The sequence below is a fragment of the Cygnus atratus genome, chromosome 4 (genome assembly GCF_013377495.2).
Source record: "Cygnus atratus isolate AKBS03 ecotype Queensland, Australia chromosome 4, CAtr_DNAZoo_HiC_assembly, whole genome shotgun sequence".
Taxonomy (NCBI): domain Eukaryota; kingdom Metazoa; phylum Chordata; class Aves; order Anseriformes; family Anatidae; genus Cygnus; species Cygnus atratus.
Genome location: NC_066365.1, coordinates 58,459,222 through 58,478,954, shown reverse-complemented (window position 1 = coordinate 58,478,954; position 19,733 = coordinate 58,459,222). Strand labels below are relative to the sequence as shown.

Below are 19,733 nucleotides of genomic sequence, written 5' to 3'. Positions count from 1 at the left end.
TGACTTTCTCCACTGCATAAAGCTAAAACTATGGTAGGTTTCAGGGTTCATTGGCATAACTGGAAGCAAACATGGTTACATAACATTTGACTTCAGGAGTAGGTGCTTAAGGGAAGAAACTTTAAACAAAACTGTGAAAGCAGTTGCCCCTAAAGAATAAGCAGGTGTAACCTGCTGTTTCGAAACTGCTTTTGCAAGATTATGAATTCTTCCTTAGTACTTGTCCTGCAAAACCATCTGGGATAACGGAGGCCTGGCACCAAAGAAGGAATCCAGGATACCTAAGCTGGGCAACTAGTTCTTCTGATCCTTACATCTCAAAGGACAATTCAGAAAAGAAACATTTAAGATCTCTGAATTTAAGTCTCCGAAGATCAAACCTCAACTCTAACATGTGTGTTTGACATGCAGCAGCTAACAGCAGTAACTGAGGAACAGGTATTATTTGGTCTGCTTGGCAGTGTAACAACGCACAGCTGTGCAAGATACTTGAACAAATATTCAGAGGCAAAGATTTCAACATGAACACACTCTTAAATAAAAGAGATATGACTAGCAGACCAGTGTTTTTAAGTGACTGACCCATACACTTCCAGTCTCTGGCACCTAAAGCGGGTGTCTAAAAGATTCTTCCTCCTACCTGCTGACACCAGACCTTTTGAGAACTTAATGCCCTACCTTTTGGGATCTGAATGCCCTGTCAAGTGCGTATGACTTTCTTGGGACTGTATTCAGGGTGAGCTGGGTAGAGTCACAGGTTGTACATCAGAACCTGTACAGAAACGGTAACTGAGAATTTTTCAGTGCTGAAAAGTGAGGTCAGCTCTCAGGAGAAATGTGATGGTCCTGTGATGGTCCAAATATAAAAAAACTGCCAGGAACAGGTTACTTTGAAACAGTCCACTGTTTCTTGTATATCTTCTAGGTCCAAAGCATTAATTAAGTGCTAACAGGAGCAGCCTGCATGGCTAAAAAGGCTGTTGTCTTAATCACGTGACAGTTTCTACAGTCTGGTGCCTGCACGTACAGTATCTGGTGCTTATGCCTACAGGTCACTGGGACAGCTGAGCCCATGGTGAATTCACTTGTAAAATGCCTTGCCTACTACTAGAGACTATGGCTAACTTGATGAACAGCGACAAGGCATGTCTTATCTCAGCATTATGCTTCACTACTCCTTGCACTGCATTGATACTTCTCACTGCCTTGAGGCTTATGTTCCCTAGTTTGCTAGCTAAAAAGACACATGAAAAATAAAATGTGAAGTAAAACATTACGGTTTCATTGTTTGGGTTTTCCCTCGGACTGTTTCTTATCAAGTCCAGAAAGGCCCCAGCACAAAAGCAACTATTGTCTGCATTGTCCTGAGGCAGCATGCACTTGCTCAATAATGTACTTTCAGAAACTCTCCCGAATTTCGAAATGGTGTGGGCCTTGCCAGAGGTACCTGGTCAGGCACATGGAAAAGGAAATTTTCTAATAAACCACAGAGTCTACTATGCAAACCTAAAAATTACGTAGAAGAGAGAAAACAATGTGTGTTTTTTTGGGACAGAGTGAAAAAAGAAGTAAAAGGCATTCCTCTGGCTAATCCAGTGCCCATTACATACAAGAGTACTACCAGATGAAAAGCACAGATAGCAGAAGACAAAAAAAAAAATGATTGGCCCTGCTGGTTCCTGCACAAAGTGTAGTGCAGAAACCCCACACTATACTTCAATCTGAAGAGTATGTCTATTTCTAGATATTCCTTGAGAAGACTGTTACCTTTAAAAACATGAGACTGGCAATATCTTCAAGAACATAGTGAGCTTAACTAATAGGAGCACTTTATTTACACATCGGTTTAGTCTGTCTTAACTTTTTTAACTATGCTCCTTGGGATGATCAATGCCTTCCTTCACACTGTGCACATGGACTACAAGGGTCCTCTGTTGTTTGCTCCACTAATTTATATACAGCCACTTGTAATGTGAGTTTGTGGGCTCTAGGTACAACACTATTTCACTCCACAAACTCTCTCTTTTTCTCTTTTGATCCTGTCAAAATGGTTGAATTACACTTTGGGTAAACTCCTGCTTCCCTTTATGTCAATAGGAGTTTTGACACTGATTTCAGCGGTGCTGCTACTTGTATTTTTTTTGAGGTGATGGCCCAATGTTAATTGTTTTATCATGCTATCAAGTAATAAAAAATGGAACATGAACTTGAAGAGAACAGAACAAACATACCATGAAAGTTCCAGATAAGCATTGAGTGCTTTTCTGATGACATGACCTAAGTAACCGTTCTTCTCTGCAATATGTTTTGCCCATCTGTAGAGAAAAGAACAAGCAAAGAAGTATGAACAGCTGTGCTGCAGTAATGTTATCCCAACTCACACTGACGTGAAGGACACGAAGGATATGGGATCACCTTCTGACTTATTTCATAAAATAAACTGTGGGATTTCACAGTAATTGTTGCATCAGTCATGCAGGTGTTGACTGAATGAGAACATGTTTACCCATTCATCTCCACGAACATACCGGAGACGTCCTGTGCTTTATCTTGGCAAAATTATTTAGTATTTTGAAAACAAAACCAAAAAACCTTAGTGATACAAGTGCTATAATTTCTCATCAATCTCTTTATACCACATTGAAAGTTGTTGATGTCTCACCAAGGAAATATGTGCTGTTTTGCTACACACTATGTGTTTTTTTTTCTTTTTATTTCCCTTGGAACAACTTGGAGAGCCTACGTACTTGTGCATCTAGAAGTCCACCAGAAATACTCAGCAACTCTCACAATCTACTGGTCATTCAAATAATACACATACTCATGGGGATCAAACTTTACTGCAGAAGAATTTTTTTCTCAGGGAGGTAAGTACCATGAAGTAAAGGATATTTTGACTACGGACTTAAAAATCATCAATAATCAAAATAATCCCACCAGAAATATATTCTCCTTTAACAAATGATTTCATTCCTTACATTACAGCTTTTTCTGGATCTCTAGGGAAGTCTTCCATATTTCCCGTGATGTAGTACAGAGAACATCGTAAAGTCCCTTCTATATGTCCTCCTTGAGCAGCTTTATAGAAATAGTGTGCAGCTACTGTCTGCGAAGAAACAAGACACAACTAGCAACTCCACATTATTAATGCTTATTGAGTTTTGTTTCCCAAGTCTCATTTTATTAATAAATTAAAAGCAGCAGTTGGCTAACAGAGGCCAACCACTTTTAACTGCTTTTAGTGTACGTAAGTGAAATGAATTCCTCTCTTCAACTTTTTAAGAGTTTAGGCCCGAAAAAGATTTAAAAAAAATGAAATTCTGAACAATAAATAGAAAAGTATCTAAACATACATCTGACACCTGGTATTATACAAGCTTTACGAAACTAAAATTAGGTACTAGTAGAGAAATTAATACGGGACCCTGGAGAACAGACACAGACTGGGACTTTCACAATGGCGAGACCTAAGTGAAGGCTGCAGAGCAATAGCAATGCTCAGTACACCTTGCTGTGCACAACCACACTTCTCAAGTCTCTGAAACTTTTATAAAAGATAACTCAGACTGAGCAGGCACAGACAGAGCCACAAAAGCAGGAAGGCTGTGGGACTCTCTCTGTCTTATCCTTACAAAGAGCAACCTACAATATAAACCAAAGCAACATACAGCCTGAAATAATTTATTTCAGGAACTTTTTAACTATCTGTATCTGTTTTCTGTGACTGATCAAAGACTTCAGAGTATCCATCACTGCCATAACAAAGTACTTCTTCCTTCCCATAGCTTTGATCAATAAAGAAACCTGGGCACTTTTAGGGGTAACTCTTACAACCAGTCCACTCTGAACAGTGTATTTCAGTCCCCAGCGAAGGAATGTTTGTCAAAAGCACGTGTTGGTGAGCACTGCTGCTGGCAGCGGAAATGTTCACTGTCTGGAGTACATCCAGATCTCAGAACCCACAGGCCATGCTGAACGCTTCGTTTAGCTCCGAGCACAAGGTCTGCTTGCATTTCTTACAGCCTGCCTCACTGTGTTTGTGCTGTTGGTTGAGAACTACCTACACACAGCATTTTTGGCAAAGTTAATTAATGGAAATATAATCAAAGAAAACCCTTCTTGTTAGGGAAAATACATGTTTCTTATTGACACGCACAAAATTAAACGGACTATATCACAGAAAGGCACAGTGTCAAAACAGTGCCATCTACCATGATTATATTAAAGAGCTACATTTGTGAGTCTGGCTTGAAAGTCTTTTAATGCAGTGCCAAAGTTTGCAGAAGCAATGTGAATACAGCATAGCAGTTTACAAGTTCAGGGACAAGGTTTTGCTGCTTTTGTCTATTGTGGAAAACATCCTTCCCCCTAAAGTACCAGGGAAGTCATCAGAGCTGAGAAACTAGTCTGCTTGACCCAGGGTGGCAAAAATTAGGAGCTAAACCTGCAACTGCTTTGCTTCTAAACTTAAGGAGCACAAACACACACACAGAAGCACAGCTGAGAAATTTGAGTAACGTCACTCTCTCTCTCTCTTTCTCTAAGCAATCTGACTGAATTCCCCACTAACACTCTTCTCTGTGACAAAAAGCACCAAAAATTGACTCAGAATAAACACAGCAATCTCAAGAACGAAGCCAAAATTTGAAAATTGGGCCCTAATGTAAAATAAGACTATAAAATATTTACTCACTTGGTTTCTACTGGGTACTCCAGGGTAAATCCCATCTAAATAAAGGACACCAAGGTTGTAAGATGCATCTGGATTCCCCAGCTCTTCAGCAATTAACCAGTGTTTGGCTGCTTTTCTGTAGTCTCTTTTAAAATTGTGGTAATACCATCCCAATCCATTCACTGCTTGTGGCAAGCCCTTAGGGAAGAAAAAAAGCAGTCTCAGGTCATGCATCAACTCTGCTTTGGGTCACATTGCAATTCCAACCTGCTGCCCAATTTTGGGTGTTCTCATGAACTTGCCTGTCTGGACACCTGGCACATGCATCCAATCACAATTCCAATTGGGATGGAGATATATAAAGATTTGCCTTTTTTTCCCCACTTTTTTTTCCTTATGGCCTCATGTTGACCACAAGGGATTATAAAGTCACTCCCTCAGTGCCTCCCACAGTTCATTAAGGAATGACTCCGCCCTGAAACCCAGTTCCTGTGACTTCTTATTCTACAGTCTCAGCCATGTCTCCATTGAGACCTGTACTTGGTGACGAGAACAAACTGTGAACATTTTTCACTGACTTCCTCTGCAAAGCCTAAATGAGAGAAGTATTCTTGTGTGCATCTGCAGTAGAAATAAGGGAAGGTGATAAGAAAAATCAGGGAGATAATTGCAATTCCAGACAGGATTAGCAATCAAAAAAAAAAACCACACTTCTTTTAAACTCGAACATTTCTGTAATAATAAATAGGAAGCAATGAACACAGAATTTTACAATGTTTTAAAAACACAGGTATGTATTTTATTTGACTAGCCCCACACAGATCTTCTTAATAGAGTGCAACATGCTAAATTGCATCTTTAACTCAGTAAGTATGGATTGTAAGGAGAAAATCTTCCTGGGACGCAGTTTTTATTTTGGCTGCAGTGAGTCACTGTCTCCTTGTATAAACTCATGTCATGGATCATATGGTGGCTGCACGTTTGCCAGCAGTTCAAATTACTCAGCACCAATAGATAGGTTTGGACATGCTATTTTCTCTTAGTTGAGAATGGATGTTTAATAGGAACCCTGCCAGAAACAGTGACATAAGGTAAAAGCTACCTAAAAAAATCTCAGTGCACAAATCCAAGCTATTTGCTTGCTACTGTCTGCCAAAAGCTTCTATGCTGCACAGTCTCTTTCTGTGATCTCTGTAGCAAGAGCTGTATACTACTGGCATTTACAAAGGCCCTCTGGAAAAGGATTTCTTTTCCTTTCAAATTGGAACAGTGTTGCTTGCTTAGTCATTAAAATCCAAAAGCAGTTCAACTTTTCAATAATTATGGTGTTCTTTTTCTAAAGAAAAAGTACATGGGAGAATAAAAACTTAAGTATCTGAGTCTAGCAAAAGTAAGGAAATTGTTGTCTCTAGGCTGTTCCCAGAAATTTGCTCCTCAGATCCCGAGTTAAGGGACACTTGTCATATCATGAAAGCTATTCTGTTTATTAAAGTCTTTCCCAAACTGTCAAAAGAATATGTAGTCTCTTGTGTTTCAAAGAGATGACAGACACAGTAGTTTCTTTTCTGGTGGTGGTCCATAATGAAGTCCCATGGACATTATCAGAAATTTAACTAGTTCTGTTTTTTTTGGAGCAAGGAAGGTAACCAAGACCTAGGTACTGCTTTTTTTTTTTTTTTAGTTTATTTATTTATACAAAGCAAGATAAGAAACAGATTGTGGCCTGGGTAATCTGACAGCACTAGATCAACAAAAGGAGTGAGGCTCCTCCTCTCTGTGGTGCCTGTCAATGTTTTCCCCAGCCATGGAAAAATTAGAAGGCTTTGGGACATCCAGATCTTCTCTCTGACATAGGAGAGAGGTCCAGAGAGAGCAAGTACAGCCTTTATACATTCACCAGCATCCACCTAGAGAGACTGGCATGTCAAAAACTCAAGCTTGGTGGGCACTTTCATGAAAAAACATTTTTAGCATGGTCTAAAACAAAACGCTTCGGAACATGAGACAAAAACATACTCTCGGATAAACTACTCACTCTGTAAGTCACTTAACCATCATCAAGTTCAAAAAGACGTAAGGAGAGAAAATTCTTTTTCATACATAAGTTTGGCTGATTTTAAGTGTTCTAGTCTCTCAGTTAGGAAAAATAAGTCTTTCACCACTCATGGTGAAAGCACCTGGAAAACCAACTATTACTTACACAGAATTATGATAATATGTATTTCATATAAAGCAGAGATCATTAGTATTAGCACCTGGCATAGCAGTTTTATGACAAAATATTGCATTTTACCTTGGCTGCTGCTTTCTTCATCAATTCTAATGCAAGCTTTGTGTTCTTTTTCACACCTTGGCCCTAGGAAATGGATATATGAAATAATCATCGCTTACAAATACAGAATAGAGACTAATGAAAATTCACATCACTCAAAATGCATTTTAATATTGATACCACTATTTACTAGCTGTCATTCAGCTTCAAAAAGCTACAATTTAAAATGCAGCTTTGTGCCCATCCTTCATTCACAGCTTTACAAAACCTTAATGATTCAGTCTAGGAAAAATTATTTCACCATATGATCCATGTGATTTTTATGGGTAAATAATATCACACGCATTTAATTTTCAGCAGCTAAGGAAAAATTAATAGTATCAATAGGTGCATGGATTGTTCACAATTTGGTAATGCATAAGAGCTCTCAGCTTGCCTGAAGAAAGATGTCAGAGTGCCTCCAGAGGAAATACACAGATGTTATGCTGATGATGTCCATATAAATAAATTCCAGACACAGGTCAAATAGACTATGGATGCTCAAAATTAACACAAACAAAACTTAAGCAAGCATTTTGTAGACAACAGCCCTCCAACGTCAAAGGAATGAGATGACCATCTAGCAGATATTTACTAGAATCTAATTTTTCATACTGTAGACTGTCTTACAGACAACACGGTTTAGCTGATATCGCTTATTTGACTCAGCTGGGGTTAGACCTGAGTTTAGCACCTGTTGTCTATTGCTTCTAGTACAGAAAAAAAAAACCTGCATCGGGAGACAATTAACTCCTACTCAAACAAAATCCCCACTTAGAGATCTAATAAAGGGCATTCTAAGACATTACAAGAAAGGACGTAACTTCTACTTACAACTCTACATCCAGGCTTTTGCCTGCTACCTGTTCAGATATTTTGAGCTGACAAGCTGTTAGGAATAATTAGGGTCTACAATTTAGGTGGTGTTTTGATCCTGAATCTGTCTAGGAACAAACAGACTAAACTCATTTTCACTTGTTCTTTTTAATATTTTTGGACATATCTGGTAAAAATCCACACCAGCTCAAGAACTACTGACTGGTTTTCAGAGTAAATCCAAAATCACCTGTACACACTCTGACAACGTATCATTGTGGATAACTCAGAAACATGAATGTTTCTAAGGAATGATTTTTGAAGTGAAAACAAGAAACATGACTTACCTTAAACAGCACAATGGCATAATCATATATTAACACTGGATCTTCTGTTTCTGTTGCACCCTTTGCATACCATTCTATTGCTGCTTCAGGATTTTTTGCCACTCCTTGCTGGCCCCAAAATAGCATCTGAGCCAATCGTTGCTAAAAGAAAACAAGGTAAACACCAACACCATAAATATTAGTGCTGAGATCGGAATTTCCAGTGGAACCAACTTTTGCAGGCTTAAATGGACTTTAAACATGTGAAGAAACTAGTTATGTGTCCTTGATAGTTTGGAAGCAACTAGTTATCAGGAATAATCATTGGGTTTCCCAATGATGGAACGTACTGATAACAAACCACCAGTAGGATTGCCTTTTTTAGGCCATGAAAGCCTGGCTTGATTTAAGTGCAGAGGTATATGACAAAGGCAGTGGTAAACGTATGCAAATGATTCAGTATTACAACACTGCTGCTGATCTGAATGCACCACGTCAAATACAAATCCAGGGAAAATGATCAGACATGGAGTTTGCTAAGTCTCCGTAACTCTTCCCTTTTACCTCGCTTTGCTGTTATAGCTGTTTACATGGTCACTAGACATTATCAGACAAAACCAAGGGTTATAGTTCAAGCTTATAAATAATAAGTAATTCTGAGTTTATAGAGAAAAAGTCTGCTTCACTCTTCTCTGCATCTTTCATATATAGTCTACAAATGTACATACATGACGTGTGTATAAAACCAAGAAGGGAGAAAAGTATTACTTTGTACCTGTGCAGCTGCATTTCCTCTTGTTGCTTCATGTTTTAACCACATAAAGACATCACCATTTTCTTTTGTTTGGGCTTTTAGCAGTTCATCATCCATCAGCCTTATAGTTTCAACAAACGCCTGAAGAGTAGGTGAACAGAATAAAAAAATATTACAAAGGATTTCATACATCTGCCCTCAGACGAAAAAGTCGCCTGTTTCCTATTTATCCTTAAAAATTCAGCGGTCAGTTCTGTGTTTTAAAATTTTCACCACCCTTTGCTGGCCAGAACATTAAGGGACACCCTTACATCTCGTTATAGTACGAAACCATAAGTTCACTGTACACTGGAAGAGCATGCAGAAATATAAATAAAATAAAAACTAATAAAAATAAATAAAAACCAATAAAATAAAAAATAAACTAATAAAATAAAAACTAATAAAAATATGTATTTTTTATATATAGAATAAAACAGCAAAAGAAAATCTTAGTTTTAAACACACTCAGTGCATTTAAATGCACAAAGTGCTTTTGTTGACTAAACTTAAAATAAAAGGAATAGGATTTTCAGTTTGGTTTTTTTTTAGGCTTTTAATTTGTATACAAACTTCTCTCAAAACAAAAAAAACGGCTGGCAGACAGCTTAATGAAGACATGCCCTACAATACAGTGTTTGTACCTAGGTGGTTCTCTGCTTGTTCTTCAGCAATCAAAATCTCTCTATTGTTTGTACAATAACCAATAATCATTCTTTCAGAATTCTAGTACTGGCCTACCTTGAGTAGTCTTTACAGATAAAGCTGTGCTATCTGCTGCTCAGCAACTACTTCTGAGGTCATTTTGCTGTAACTTTATCTCCTCCGATAGATATTTAACAGCCAAATCTTTTAGATTTGATTATAGAAAAGGTAGAAGTACCGAGAGGACAATTCATGTTTTCCTTGAACTTCATGATGTTTGGCTACTGAAACAGCAGACCAGATGTTTAATAATGATGGCCAGTATTATTAACGATTAAAACTCTGAGTGAGGTATTAATGCCCAGGAGTAAGACTTACACTTTATCGAAAGATACGCACGTGGACAATTCTGGGGATTTTAGACTAACTTTGATTTGTTTTTCCCCCTCCTATGAAATGAAGTAATGATACACATAATTTGGGGGATTTTATAACAATCAGATGTGTTAACGCTTGTAAACGAAGATTAAAATATTCTGTTCACATAATTAATATTAACATATGAAAAGTCATTTGCACAGAAAATAAATCCAGATACACTTAGAATTCTTTTACCTGTTCCCCTTTTATAGTGTGTTGATCCAAGGATGTCTTTATTGCAATATTACTGTAATAAGCATACGACAGCTCCAAATCAATTGGATAGTTATTAATGCCTTGGTAATGTTTATAGCCAAGATTCATCACAGCAAGTCTTTCATTCCCCTGAGCACCAACCAAACTATACAGCAGTCCCTGGCAAAAATCAACAGAAAAACATGAGTGAATTCACTGCACATCACACACATTTAGCATTTTTGTGATTTACAGGGAACAGAAAGTTCATAATGGTAGCTGATATACTAGCGATATAACGTAAACGCAGTAACAGAATCAAGCATGATCCCAAAGTAGCTGAAATTTCCTTTATATGCAAAGAAAGCTTTGAATGAAAAGTTAGACTCTCTAATTACTTTTAAAATATCGCCTTTACACTGCAACCACTAAGCGTGCGGTGATTTTTAATGCCACTTTAATATAGTGTTAGTTATATTCTGATACTTTTTATACTCATCAGTGACCTATCTCTACTGTTACTGACATCAACCAGAGTTTTAGCACAGAATTCGGTGGAAACAGATGGAGGCTAACAAACAGCACGTAAAAACTTTACCCTAAGGATCTGACAGGACGAGGAGGTTGGGACTTGTGGCTTACAAGATTTTAGCACAAAGCTCCCTCTAGCTACACATTATGTGGTGCTAGAAATAGTCTAGGTACTGCACATTTGCCAACATCATTTTCAACAGTATTACAATTTCTCACCTGCGCTGCAATAAAAACAGCGGTGCCCCATCTGCACTGGGTATTAAATTATTTCCTACGCTATATGAAGCAGATCCAATAAAGAAATTCGTTAGCCTTCATAATTAGTACTAGGTACACTTCATAATTAGGGTATAAAAAACGGTTCCTGTCTAAGGTTTCTTGGGTTTGTGAAACGGAAGTCAACTTGGTCTCTCAGGATTTCTTTTGATTAGTGTCCTGTAACTACGTGAGGCAGATCTGTTATTCTTTACAAGCGTTTTATATTACGCTACTATATCATCGTTAAATATCTTTTGGCATTTTCAGTCCTCTTCCAGTGACAGATACGCTCTTCATTTGACCTTGCAATGGACTCCAGAAACATTTCAGTTATTTGTAACCTGCCTAAGAAGTCTGGAGCTCACATATTGTGCAGTTGCTCAGCTGAAGCATGGTCAGTTTTTTTTCCAAAAATATTAAGGTATTTCCCCACTCTACCCAATTTTAGACACCTCAAAGCAATCTAGGTGGTTTCAGAAGCTGCCATATTTTTTAACTACTGAACATAACTTCTTAAAACCAAAGATTTAACTGCTAAGATTTTGGATTGCGTTTACCAGGTCTCCACCACAGAAACATTAACTACCTAAACCTTTCTACTGTGGTTACCTTTAATAATTTGATCATATACTCAGTGCCACATTTTTGTACACAGTACCATGGGACTTCTTTTCTGACTCTGCTATACAACCTTTACACTTCAGGAGATTTGCCTGAAGGTAGATTTTTTTCATACCCATCTACAAAGGGCTATGGGTGACTTGAGTGTTACTCCCTCACCCTACTTCCTCAGCAACTGGGAAAAGAAGCACGTTCCATGCCATTCACCTTCCCACCACTTTTAGGTCTTATTAAATCATTCATTTCCCTGCTATAAGGACTTCATTAAGACTTCAGTGACATTGGGTTATTTAGGAGTGACTGTATTAGAGAATGATTTCAGCTGCAGCCTGAAAAGGGATCTGGAGGCCATTTCACGTTTTTTTTTTTTTATTTCTACTGATCCTAAATGTATCCCAGTTTTAACTTGCCTTTAAAGGTAATCAATTTCACAGACATAATGAAAAGTATTAAATATACTACCTTTGTACGATCGACAGGCACACCGAGCCCTGTTTCAAATATAACTGCAAGGAAATAGGAAGCCTTATGGTATCCACAGCAACTGGAATCCACCAAGAAAGGGACAGAGGAGCCCATATTGCTTAGGCCATCAGCACTGGATAAATCCTTTGCAACCTTCTCAAATATCCTCCGGCCAACTTCTAGAATTGTATCACTTTCATCTTCTAACAAGAAAAACACAACATAGGACAAAGTTAAAATCAGGAGTTAAAATCAGGAATGGATTTCCCCTCTGATTCAATACAACTGAGTCAGATTCTGCTGTTTCTCATGCTGAAAGGTATTCTCAATACAGACAACCAAATTCCTAGGTATTGTTGAATAGGAAGGGTGAATAAAAATCCAAAATCAAAGTAACTAACCCCTGAAAACATCTCTCTACTTCGTTCTACATAATAAGTCATCCTTTGTTTGCAGTGCAATATAGAAGCCTTTACGAAGTTAGATGATGTGAAAACAAAAATCCATGAAACATGAACTGAAGTCAAAGCACACCAACTTCAATGACATATACTGTGGAGTTATTTCAGAACAGTAACATGAAATACGATTACCATCCGGAGCACTGAAATCCATCTCTTGCAACAGTTTGAACAAGGTGTGGTACTTTTCCCTGAGTTCTTTTCCCCACATGAAGGCATCACATCTGGACTTTTCTCCATATTTGCGAAGCTGCTCTAAGTAATAGTTTTCAGAGTAACCTTGAGAAAACAACATATTCAAGTAAGACATGAAAGCTGACTTGGCTGTTCTGTAAACAAGCCTCCAGTAGAACAAAGATGTTTCAAGGGTACATTAAAAATTCATGGACAAGATGGACACTTCTGTAGCACAAAGCAGTATTGAAAACTGATAGAGATAGCATAAGCTGCTTAAAAATACATAAGATTTATTCTATTCTCTTCCGTAATATTGCCACAATGCATGTAATCAAATTCTAATTGGAAACACAAGTTCCTGTTCAGCACACATTTAGACTACGACACTCTTCTTTGATTAAAGTGCTTTGGTATAAGCCTGTCAATTGCTTTATATTAGCTGACTGTGGAAGAGACGCTGTAGCAAAAATGCACGCATTTTTGGGAAAGGCCTTAAAATACCAAGATGATTTTAGAGTAATTTGGTAATGAAACAGAAGACAGGTAATTGAATAGCTTCCATTTGAACTTGGAAACGTTTCTTTGTCCCTTTGCGTACCTGTCTTATTCGAGAAGAAAAATGACAAACATGATGGGTATGACAAACAAGTTTGGATTCCACTGTACAAAAGCTTCTGCAGGAACAAAACCAGTTTTAGCTACCAGTAACAAGATTAAACTCTTAAAATTGCCGTTTTCTTTTTATTCCTATGACCGAATTTAAATTTACTTTTGATGATCATTAGCCAAAATGTGGTAAAAGGAAAGAAAACAGGTCTCCAAAGATGACAGCTTTAAATTCATTTCTCATGGATACTTACAATCTCTTTGTGCTAGCTGACCTTGCCTTACAATATGTTTGTACTCATAAACTACTTCTTGAATGTCCATACATCTCTCATAGTAGTGTTCAATTTGTTCCGCTGTTTCTTTGTCATAAAGAGGGTTAGAAATCTAGAAAAAGGCAAATGATGAATAAATGTCATGTACAGCATCTGCTGTTTGTTCTCTACACTTTGTGAGAAAGAAGCGTTCTAGGAAATAACAGCAAAAGGAAAGAGATTGTTTACTACTGTCAGCTTATCTGGCACATCATGTTAATGTGCCAAACAACCTGATGCTGGTCACAAAAGACTATGGCTTCAAATAGCCAGCGTAACTCAACAGATGAACTTTAAAAAAAAAAAAAGGTGAAGCCTGTGTGCTCACCACCAGCTTTAACAAAATCATAAATTAATCAAATGTGTTCAATACTGTATCACTGAAAACTCTGGAAAACTGAGCAATACTTACAGTAAGTCCTTATTTAAATACAGATTTGGGAACATTGCTTTACATACTTGGTTTTAGAAGTCTTATCTTTTAACATTTGAAGTGGTAACTAACATTCCTAGACTTGAACATGAACGGATTGTTGTATATTGGTTATATATTCCCAAGTTCTCTTATGCGTCATAGCAAGTTAATCATTTAGTAAGAGCTTCAGTTTAAAAAAAAAAAAAAGTCCTGTGTTTGTTTGCCTAGAACGCTCTCATGATCCCAAAGAAATTTCCCTTGGTGAAGTACCGCTGGCTGGCTGCTAATATTTAAACATTCTCAGGTAATGCTGCTGTTTACCTGTTCTGTGTCCAACACATTGAGCCGATAGTATTTCACGGGTCCAAAGAATGCTTCAATACCATTGACATATCCACTGCCTCCAAGAACAAAATATCCAGCAGTGTCATCATAGTAGAAATCTTCCCTAAAACTTGAAAACATGAAAGAGAAATAAGCTGGCTATCAAGAGGTATTATGAAAGAAAGAAAGAAAGAAAACAGAAAAGAAATTTAACTTAGAATTTCATTAACCAACAGCCTTAAATTTATTACCAGTATCTTTTTCTTTTTCCATTTAAAGAAATCGACTCTAAAAATCCACTCTTGTTATTTACTATGATGATTTCTGGAGTAGATTTAACAAACGCCTTGTCTACAAAAATAGTAAAGCAGCAGAATGTTTTATTTTGCTGACCCGTAGGACTCTTCTGCAGTTTTATGCACCATTAAACAACCTCAAAGATTTCAATTCCATCCCTCCCCTGCATTTCCCTAAAACTGGCCTATCAAAATTTAAGTTGTCTCCTAGAGTTACCATCTACAAATTTACAGTCTCTGGTTTGTAAACCACAATAGAGGAAGCCCAACTATGAAGCCTTCAACGCAATTTATTTTTATACGGTTTCCATACTAAAAATCCTGCTATCTACCTAAGCAAAGCAGATACACTGGTGAAATCCTAGCTGCTTCATGCAATAGCAAAACTTCCTTTGACTTCACTAAGGCCAAGACTTCATTTGAAGAGTGATCCCAATGCCACTGATCTTCCTAATCAGTTTTTAGTGGGAGGATCTGTGATTCTGGAATCAGACTCCAGTACTAGACTGTGCAGCATGAGTTCATGGCATTAACCAAATTATTCAGATCAGATCATTCTCAGTGTCAGCACAGTAAAACAAGCTCATTTTCAGAGTGTAGACAGTAAAAAAAAAAACAAATTTTGAAAATCTGGAATCTCAGTTACAGATTTGTGTTGTCATCCTACCATTTTCCATACCTGAACATACACACACACACTCAGCAAAACGGAAAATGTTGCTTACACAAAAGATTGATGATGTTGTCTTTTCAAATTCTTCCCAACACTGCTTACTTCTATCTAAAAGAACACAAAGTATTAATTGTAGTAGACTAAATATTACACATTTATTAAGTCACTTTAACTCAGTTTACAAGATTACAGCTGCAGCATGTTGGATCTCCTCTGTGCTAAAGAGGATGGTGTCACGTAGCTGATTTATGTCATGAAAGTTTAGTGGAAACATGGACAGTCGTCTGTGCTGACCAATGATGAGAAACAAAAATAGCACAGATGTTGCCTACATCAGCTATTTCATCCATGTGTTCAGTTATAAGACATTTATACTTTGCTGAAGCTTTTACTCTTCCAAACTGTGAAAGGTTGTTTTCCTTTTATGTAAAGGAGAGAAATTTGATCATCTCAAGTAGCTATAGCCTACAGGTAAAAAATGGCCAAAAAGTTAATGTACCAGGCCATGATTAAAAAAAAAAAAAGTCTGGGTTCAACTCCCACAGGAGACTTTCAGTGCCAGAATTTCTAGGATGACTGAAAAGGATGACAAGATGAGGTTTTCATAGACATTCCATAGACATTGCTATTTTGAAAAGTTGTCTAAGGACTCACAAAACAACCTTGCAAAATTTTATCAAGTGCCTAGGTATCCTTATGGATTCATCCACATCTTTCAGTGCTCTTAAAATCTGACTTAATTTCTTGATGGCTCAATCTCACAGCCTTCCCTAATTTATATATATATATATATTTTTTTTTTTATAAGATCACATTGGTCTAAGCATATCTCATCAATGGAAGTGAAATAAGTAATTGAATAAGGAGATTCTTGTGCACGTTTGTAGGATTGTAGCACTTGCTACAGGAATACCTGTCAATACGATGTAACCGAACCAGAGTTTTATCTGTCCCAAGACTGGCTCTAAGTACTGAAATGTTTTTAAGTTTGGTTCTACTTCCTCTTCCTGCCACAAGAGTGCTCGTTAAACTCTTTTCAGCTCTCTTATTTTGTCCAGAAGCGGAAATTAATTAACCACTGGTTTTATCTCATGCCTGAATATATTCACTCTGCTCTCTCATGGAAGAATGCTTTTTCTTAATCTAATTGTACAGGCAATCCTCGAGTTCCCAACAAGGCAAGACTAATATAACCTTTTATCAATATTGACAGTAACTTCTGCATTTGTGCCTCCAAAATTCATACGCTCTCCACTTCCCATGAGTTTAAATTAGTAACTACAATTAAAACAAGCAGAAGACAGTTCTGAGCACACAAACCCCTTCCTTCACTTCGCCTCTTAACAATACATTTAAAAGCACGTTAATGCACAATGCTACTTCATTTTTTGCAAGCCAATCAATCAGCTCACCATTTACATGCTTACAAAGGTGGGGTGCAAAAGGAATAGGAGTAGTTTAGACAGGACATAGCTCTCCCTGCACAGCATTGTTTCAGCTTTATCAGTCACTTACCTCATAATTTAAATCTGCCTCAGCTTTTCTGGCAATTTATTAGCAATTATTTTTACAATTCAGAATTTAATCTATTCAACCATTTTCAAGGAGAAAGAAGCTGAGAAAAACAGACTGATAAGGTTTTTGATTATTTTCACACCCTAATATCTTAATAGCTGGAAGTACAGACAAGAACTCAGGAAGGGAGACTGAATGGTTTTCAGAGCTGCTTTTGGAAGGTTCTTGTGAAAAGCAATTGTGATTTGTCAAAATGTAAATTATGTATTTTATCTACTACAGAGGGATACTGCAATATTTTTTGTGTCTTTTAATGGCAGTCAATCCTATGCTGCTCTGTCAAATATGCAAAACTTGGAAACTACACGTGCTTTCTTTTAGCTATGCTGACAATAACACCTAGACAAGAGGCATGCTACTGTACACAGAAGCCAGACACTTAAATTTTCATATCAGAATAATAAAAATGCACAAGTCTCCGAGTCCAAAGTCTCTGGGGGCTATTCGCACTATGTAACTTACCTAGATAAAGTATCTAACCCAGGAGTTCTGGTTGCCCATACAGTCAATAAAGTTGCCAGACAGCAACTGTGCACCACGATACCCGCTGAATACGCAGTAATTCTAGGCACTTATCTTAAGCATCTAAGATGACTTCCTGAAGTCAGATAGTCTGTACATCTGTGGCCAATTTCTAGTGTAAGATTTTTCATTCTTTTGCTATGTGAGCATGTGCAGATTATACTATTTCTCTCAGCCTTACCTGAGAGATTTGTTAAGGGATCTGTCAGAGGCATACACAAATTAGACAAATCTCAGTCTTGATCTGGTAATTCAGTAGCACACGTACCTGTCCACCATTAAAAGAGAGATCCAGTCGAAACCACTGCTTCAGAGGAAGGCTGAAGCTGGTTTTCACTGCAAGGTCATCTCCTCTAATGAGGTGCATCTGAATATGCACGCAACCTGATAGAGCAACAAAGGAGAAAAAAAGACAATAAACACCATAGAAATGTTAAGAATGGATTTTCTAATGTATTATTCACAGTGACTCTGTCCACCAGCAGACATCTGTCATCAACAGACATCTGGGGACTCACCATGCAACACATCAACTCTAACAGAATCACAGGGAAACGCGCTCTATATCCTAGTTATGCATCTCAGGTGCTAATGCACAGACTGCCATGTGAAACCATTGAATCAAAACCCGCTTGTCTGAGGGATAGACATTAAACCTACATGTTGATCTCAAAAAACTAGACGTGACTGCAGCAAGCAGCACAGGGAAACAGGGCACATGAGTATCTTACTCAGTGCTCATCTGTTAGCACGTGAGAGCATATGACCAAGTACAGGACAACGCTAAGCCCTATTCCTTGGACCTGCAGAAACTGGGCTCACAGTCTGAACGTGTACGAACAGAAGAGGCTATTCTGATACCCTAGTCTAACACTGAAAAATGTGGGCCCCAGAACCTCTCCAAGCAAGTCTCAGATCAAGCTAGTCACTCCCAGGGGAGCTGTCATTTTTGTTTGTTCTTCTAAGAAACACATCCAGTTCACAAGGGAAACACAATGGATAATGGAAAACATGCCACAGTGTTATGCCAACTGTTCTAATGATTAATTATCTAGATTGGTAACAAGATACAGAAAATAGAAACTGCAAAAATAGTAGAGAGGAAGAGATTAGCAGTGAAACTTGCAAAGAAGGGGAAAAAACACAACCTCTTATGAGAAAGCCAGGTGTGCACTTTCAAAACTCTGCAATCTTTTGCTTGCCAGCCAGCCCCCATCTGCCGAATTTCATTCGGTTTCAGAGATTGAAGAGCCTTCTTCTGGCAGGAATGTTCTTCGACTGTAAGTGTTGCTAGACTAAGTGTAACCTCAACCTTTATTTTTGGAGTGGGAAATAGACTATGCTCTTGAACATCACAACATATGCAAGAACTTAAATTATTTGAACTTCTTCTGAGGCTATTCATAATTTTCAAGAAATCTCATGTAGTAGGTATCTAAGAATTGGGAGCAATATTAAAATACCACTTCAATTTCAACACTTCAGTTTTCAAACATGACTCTTCAGACATTATAGTCAAAAAGCATTTCACGAGATCAGTTTCACAAAATAGGGCTGATAATATATTTATAACTGTTGTTCCTAGGCACAAATCTATAAAGGCTGTATTAGACCCCTTCTGAAGGCCATTAATAAAATCCCTTACCTTCCTCACTTAGAAATACAGCAGGAGTACCATACATTTCTTTTGGATCAATAAAATACAGAATACCACACAAGTCCTTTTCACAGTGATGTGGTAAATACAGCCAGATTGAAACGGTGAACCTGCATGAGCAAAAAGAAAAAAAAAATCCACTCCTGATGAGAAATCTCCCTACGTAATTTGAAAAACATGCATTTCACTTTAATTTAGTCAACTGTATTCACACATGTAATCTTCAGAACAGAACACATCCTGCGCACTAAAAACCCTCAGAGCAACTCTATGTAAGATTGTTGCATCTACGATCTCCTTATAACCGAGCACTTTTGTGGTACTGACATGAGAGGAGAGTTAAGGGAGGGTTATCTGAATCAATTCCAGAATGGTGAATCAGAGCTACTGCCAGATCCCACATCAATAGGGAACTGAAAAAGCAGCTGAGACAACTTGGAGCCACCCTCCTGCATGCAGACTACAGTACAAAATCCCCAAGTGCACACTCTTGTGATCTTGATTGTAGAAGCCAGTAAAAACTAAGCTCTGTCTACTAAGCTATACTAACCAACAGCTGTGAAAATGTGCTTGGGAGGAGCAGGTGGAAATGAAGTGAACATCTGGGTAGTACAAATAGGCATGAATACTTGTCACAGAGCTGAATCAAAGGATAAA

The 19,733-nt window shown here is 37.8% G+C and overlaps 1 protein-coding gene across 1 annotated transcript in view; it reads right to left on the bottom strand.

Annotated features, from left to right (window-relative positions):
• SEL1L3 (SEL1L family member 3) overlaps positions 1-19,733 on the bottom strand; it is a 37,921-nt gene that overhangs the window by 9,137 nt on the left and 9,051 nt on the right. The window contains 14 exon segments of the mRNA XM_050710648.1: positions 2,232-2,315; positions 2,979-3,106; positions 4,694-4,870; positions 6,966-7,028; positions 8,147-8,287; positions 8,901-9,020; positions 10,179-10,358; positions 12,054-12,259; positions 12,650-12,796; positions 13,555-13,687; positions 14,351-14,483; positions 15,375-15,430; positions 17,688-17,803; positions 19,065-19,186. Coding sequence (XP_050566605.1) covers positions 2,232-2,315; positions 2,979-3,106; positions 4,694-4,870; positions 6,966-7,028; positions 8,147-8,287; positions 8,901-9,020; positions 10,179-10,358; positions 12,054-12,259; positions 12,650-12,796; positions 13,555-13,687; positions 14,351-14,483; positions 15,375-15,430; positions 17,688-17,803; positions 19,065-19,186 — 1,806 coding nt within the window.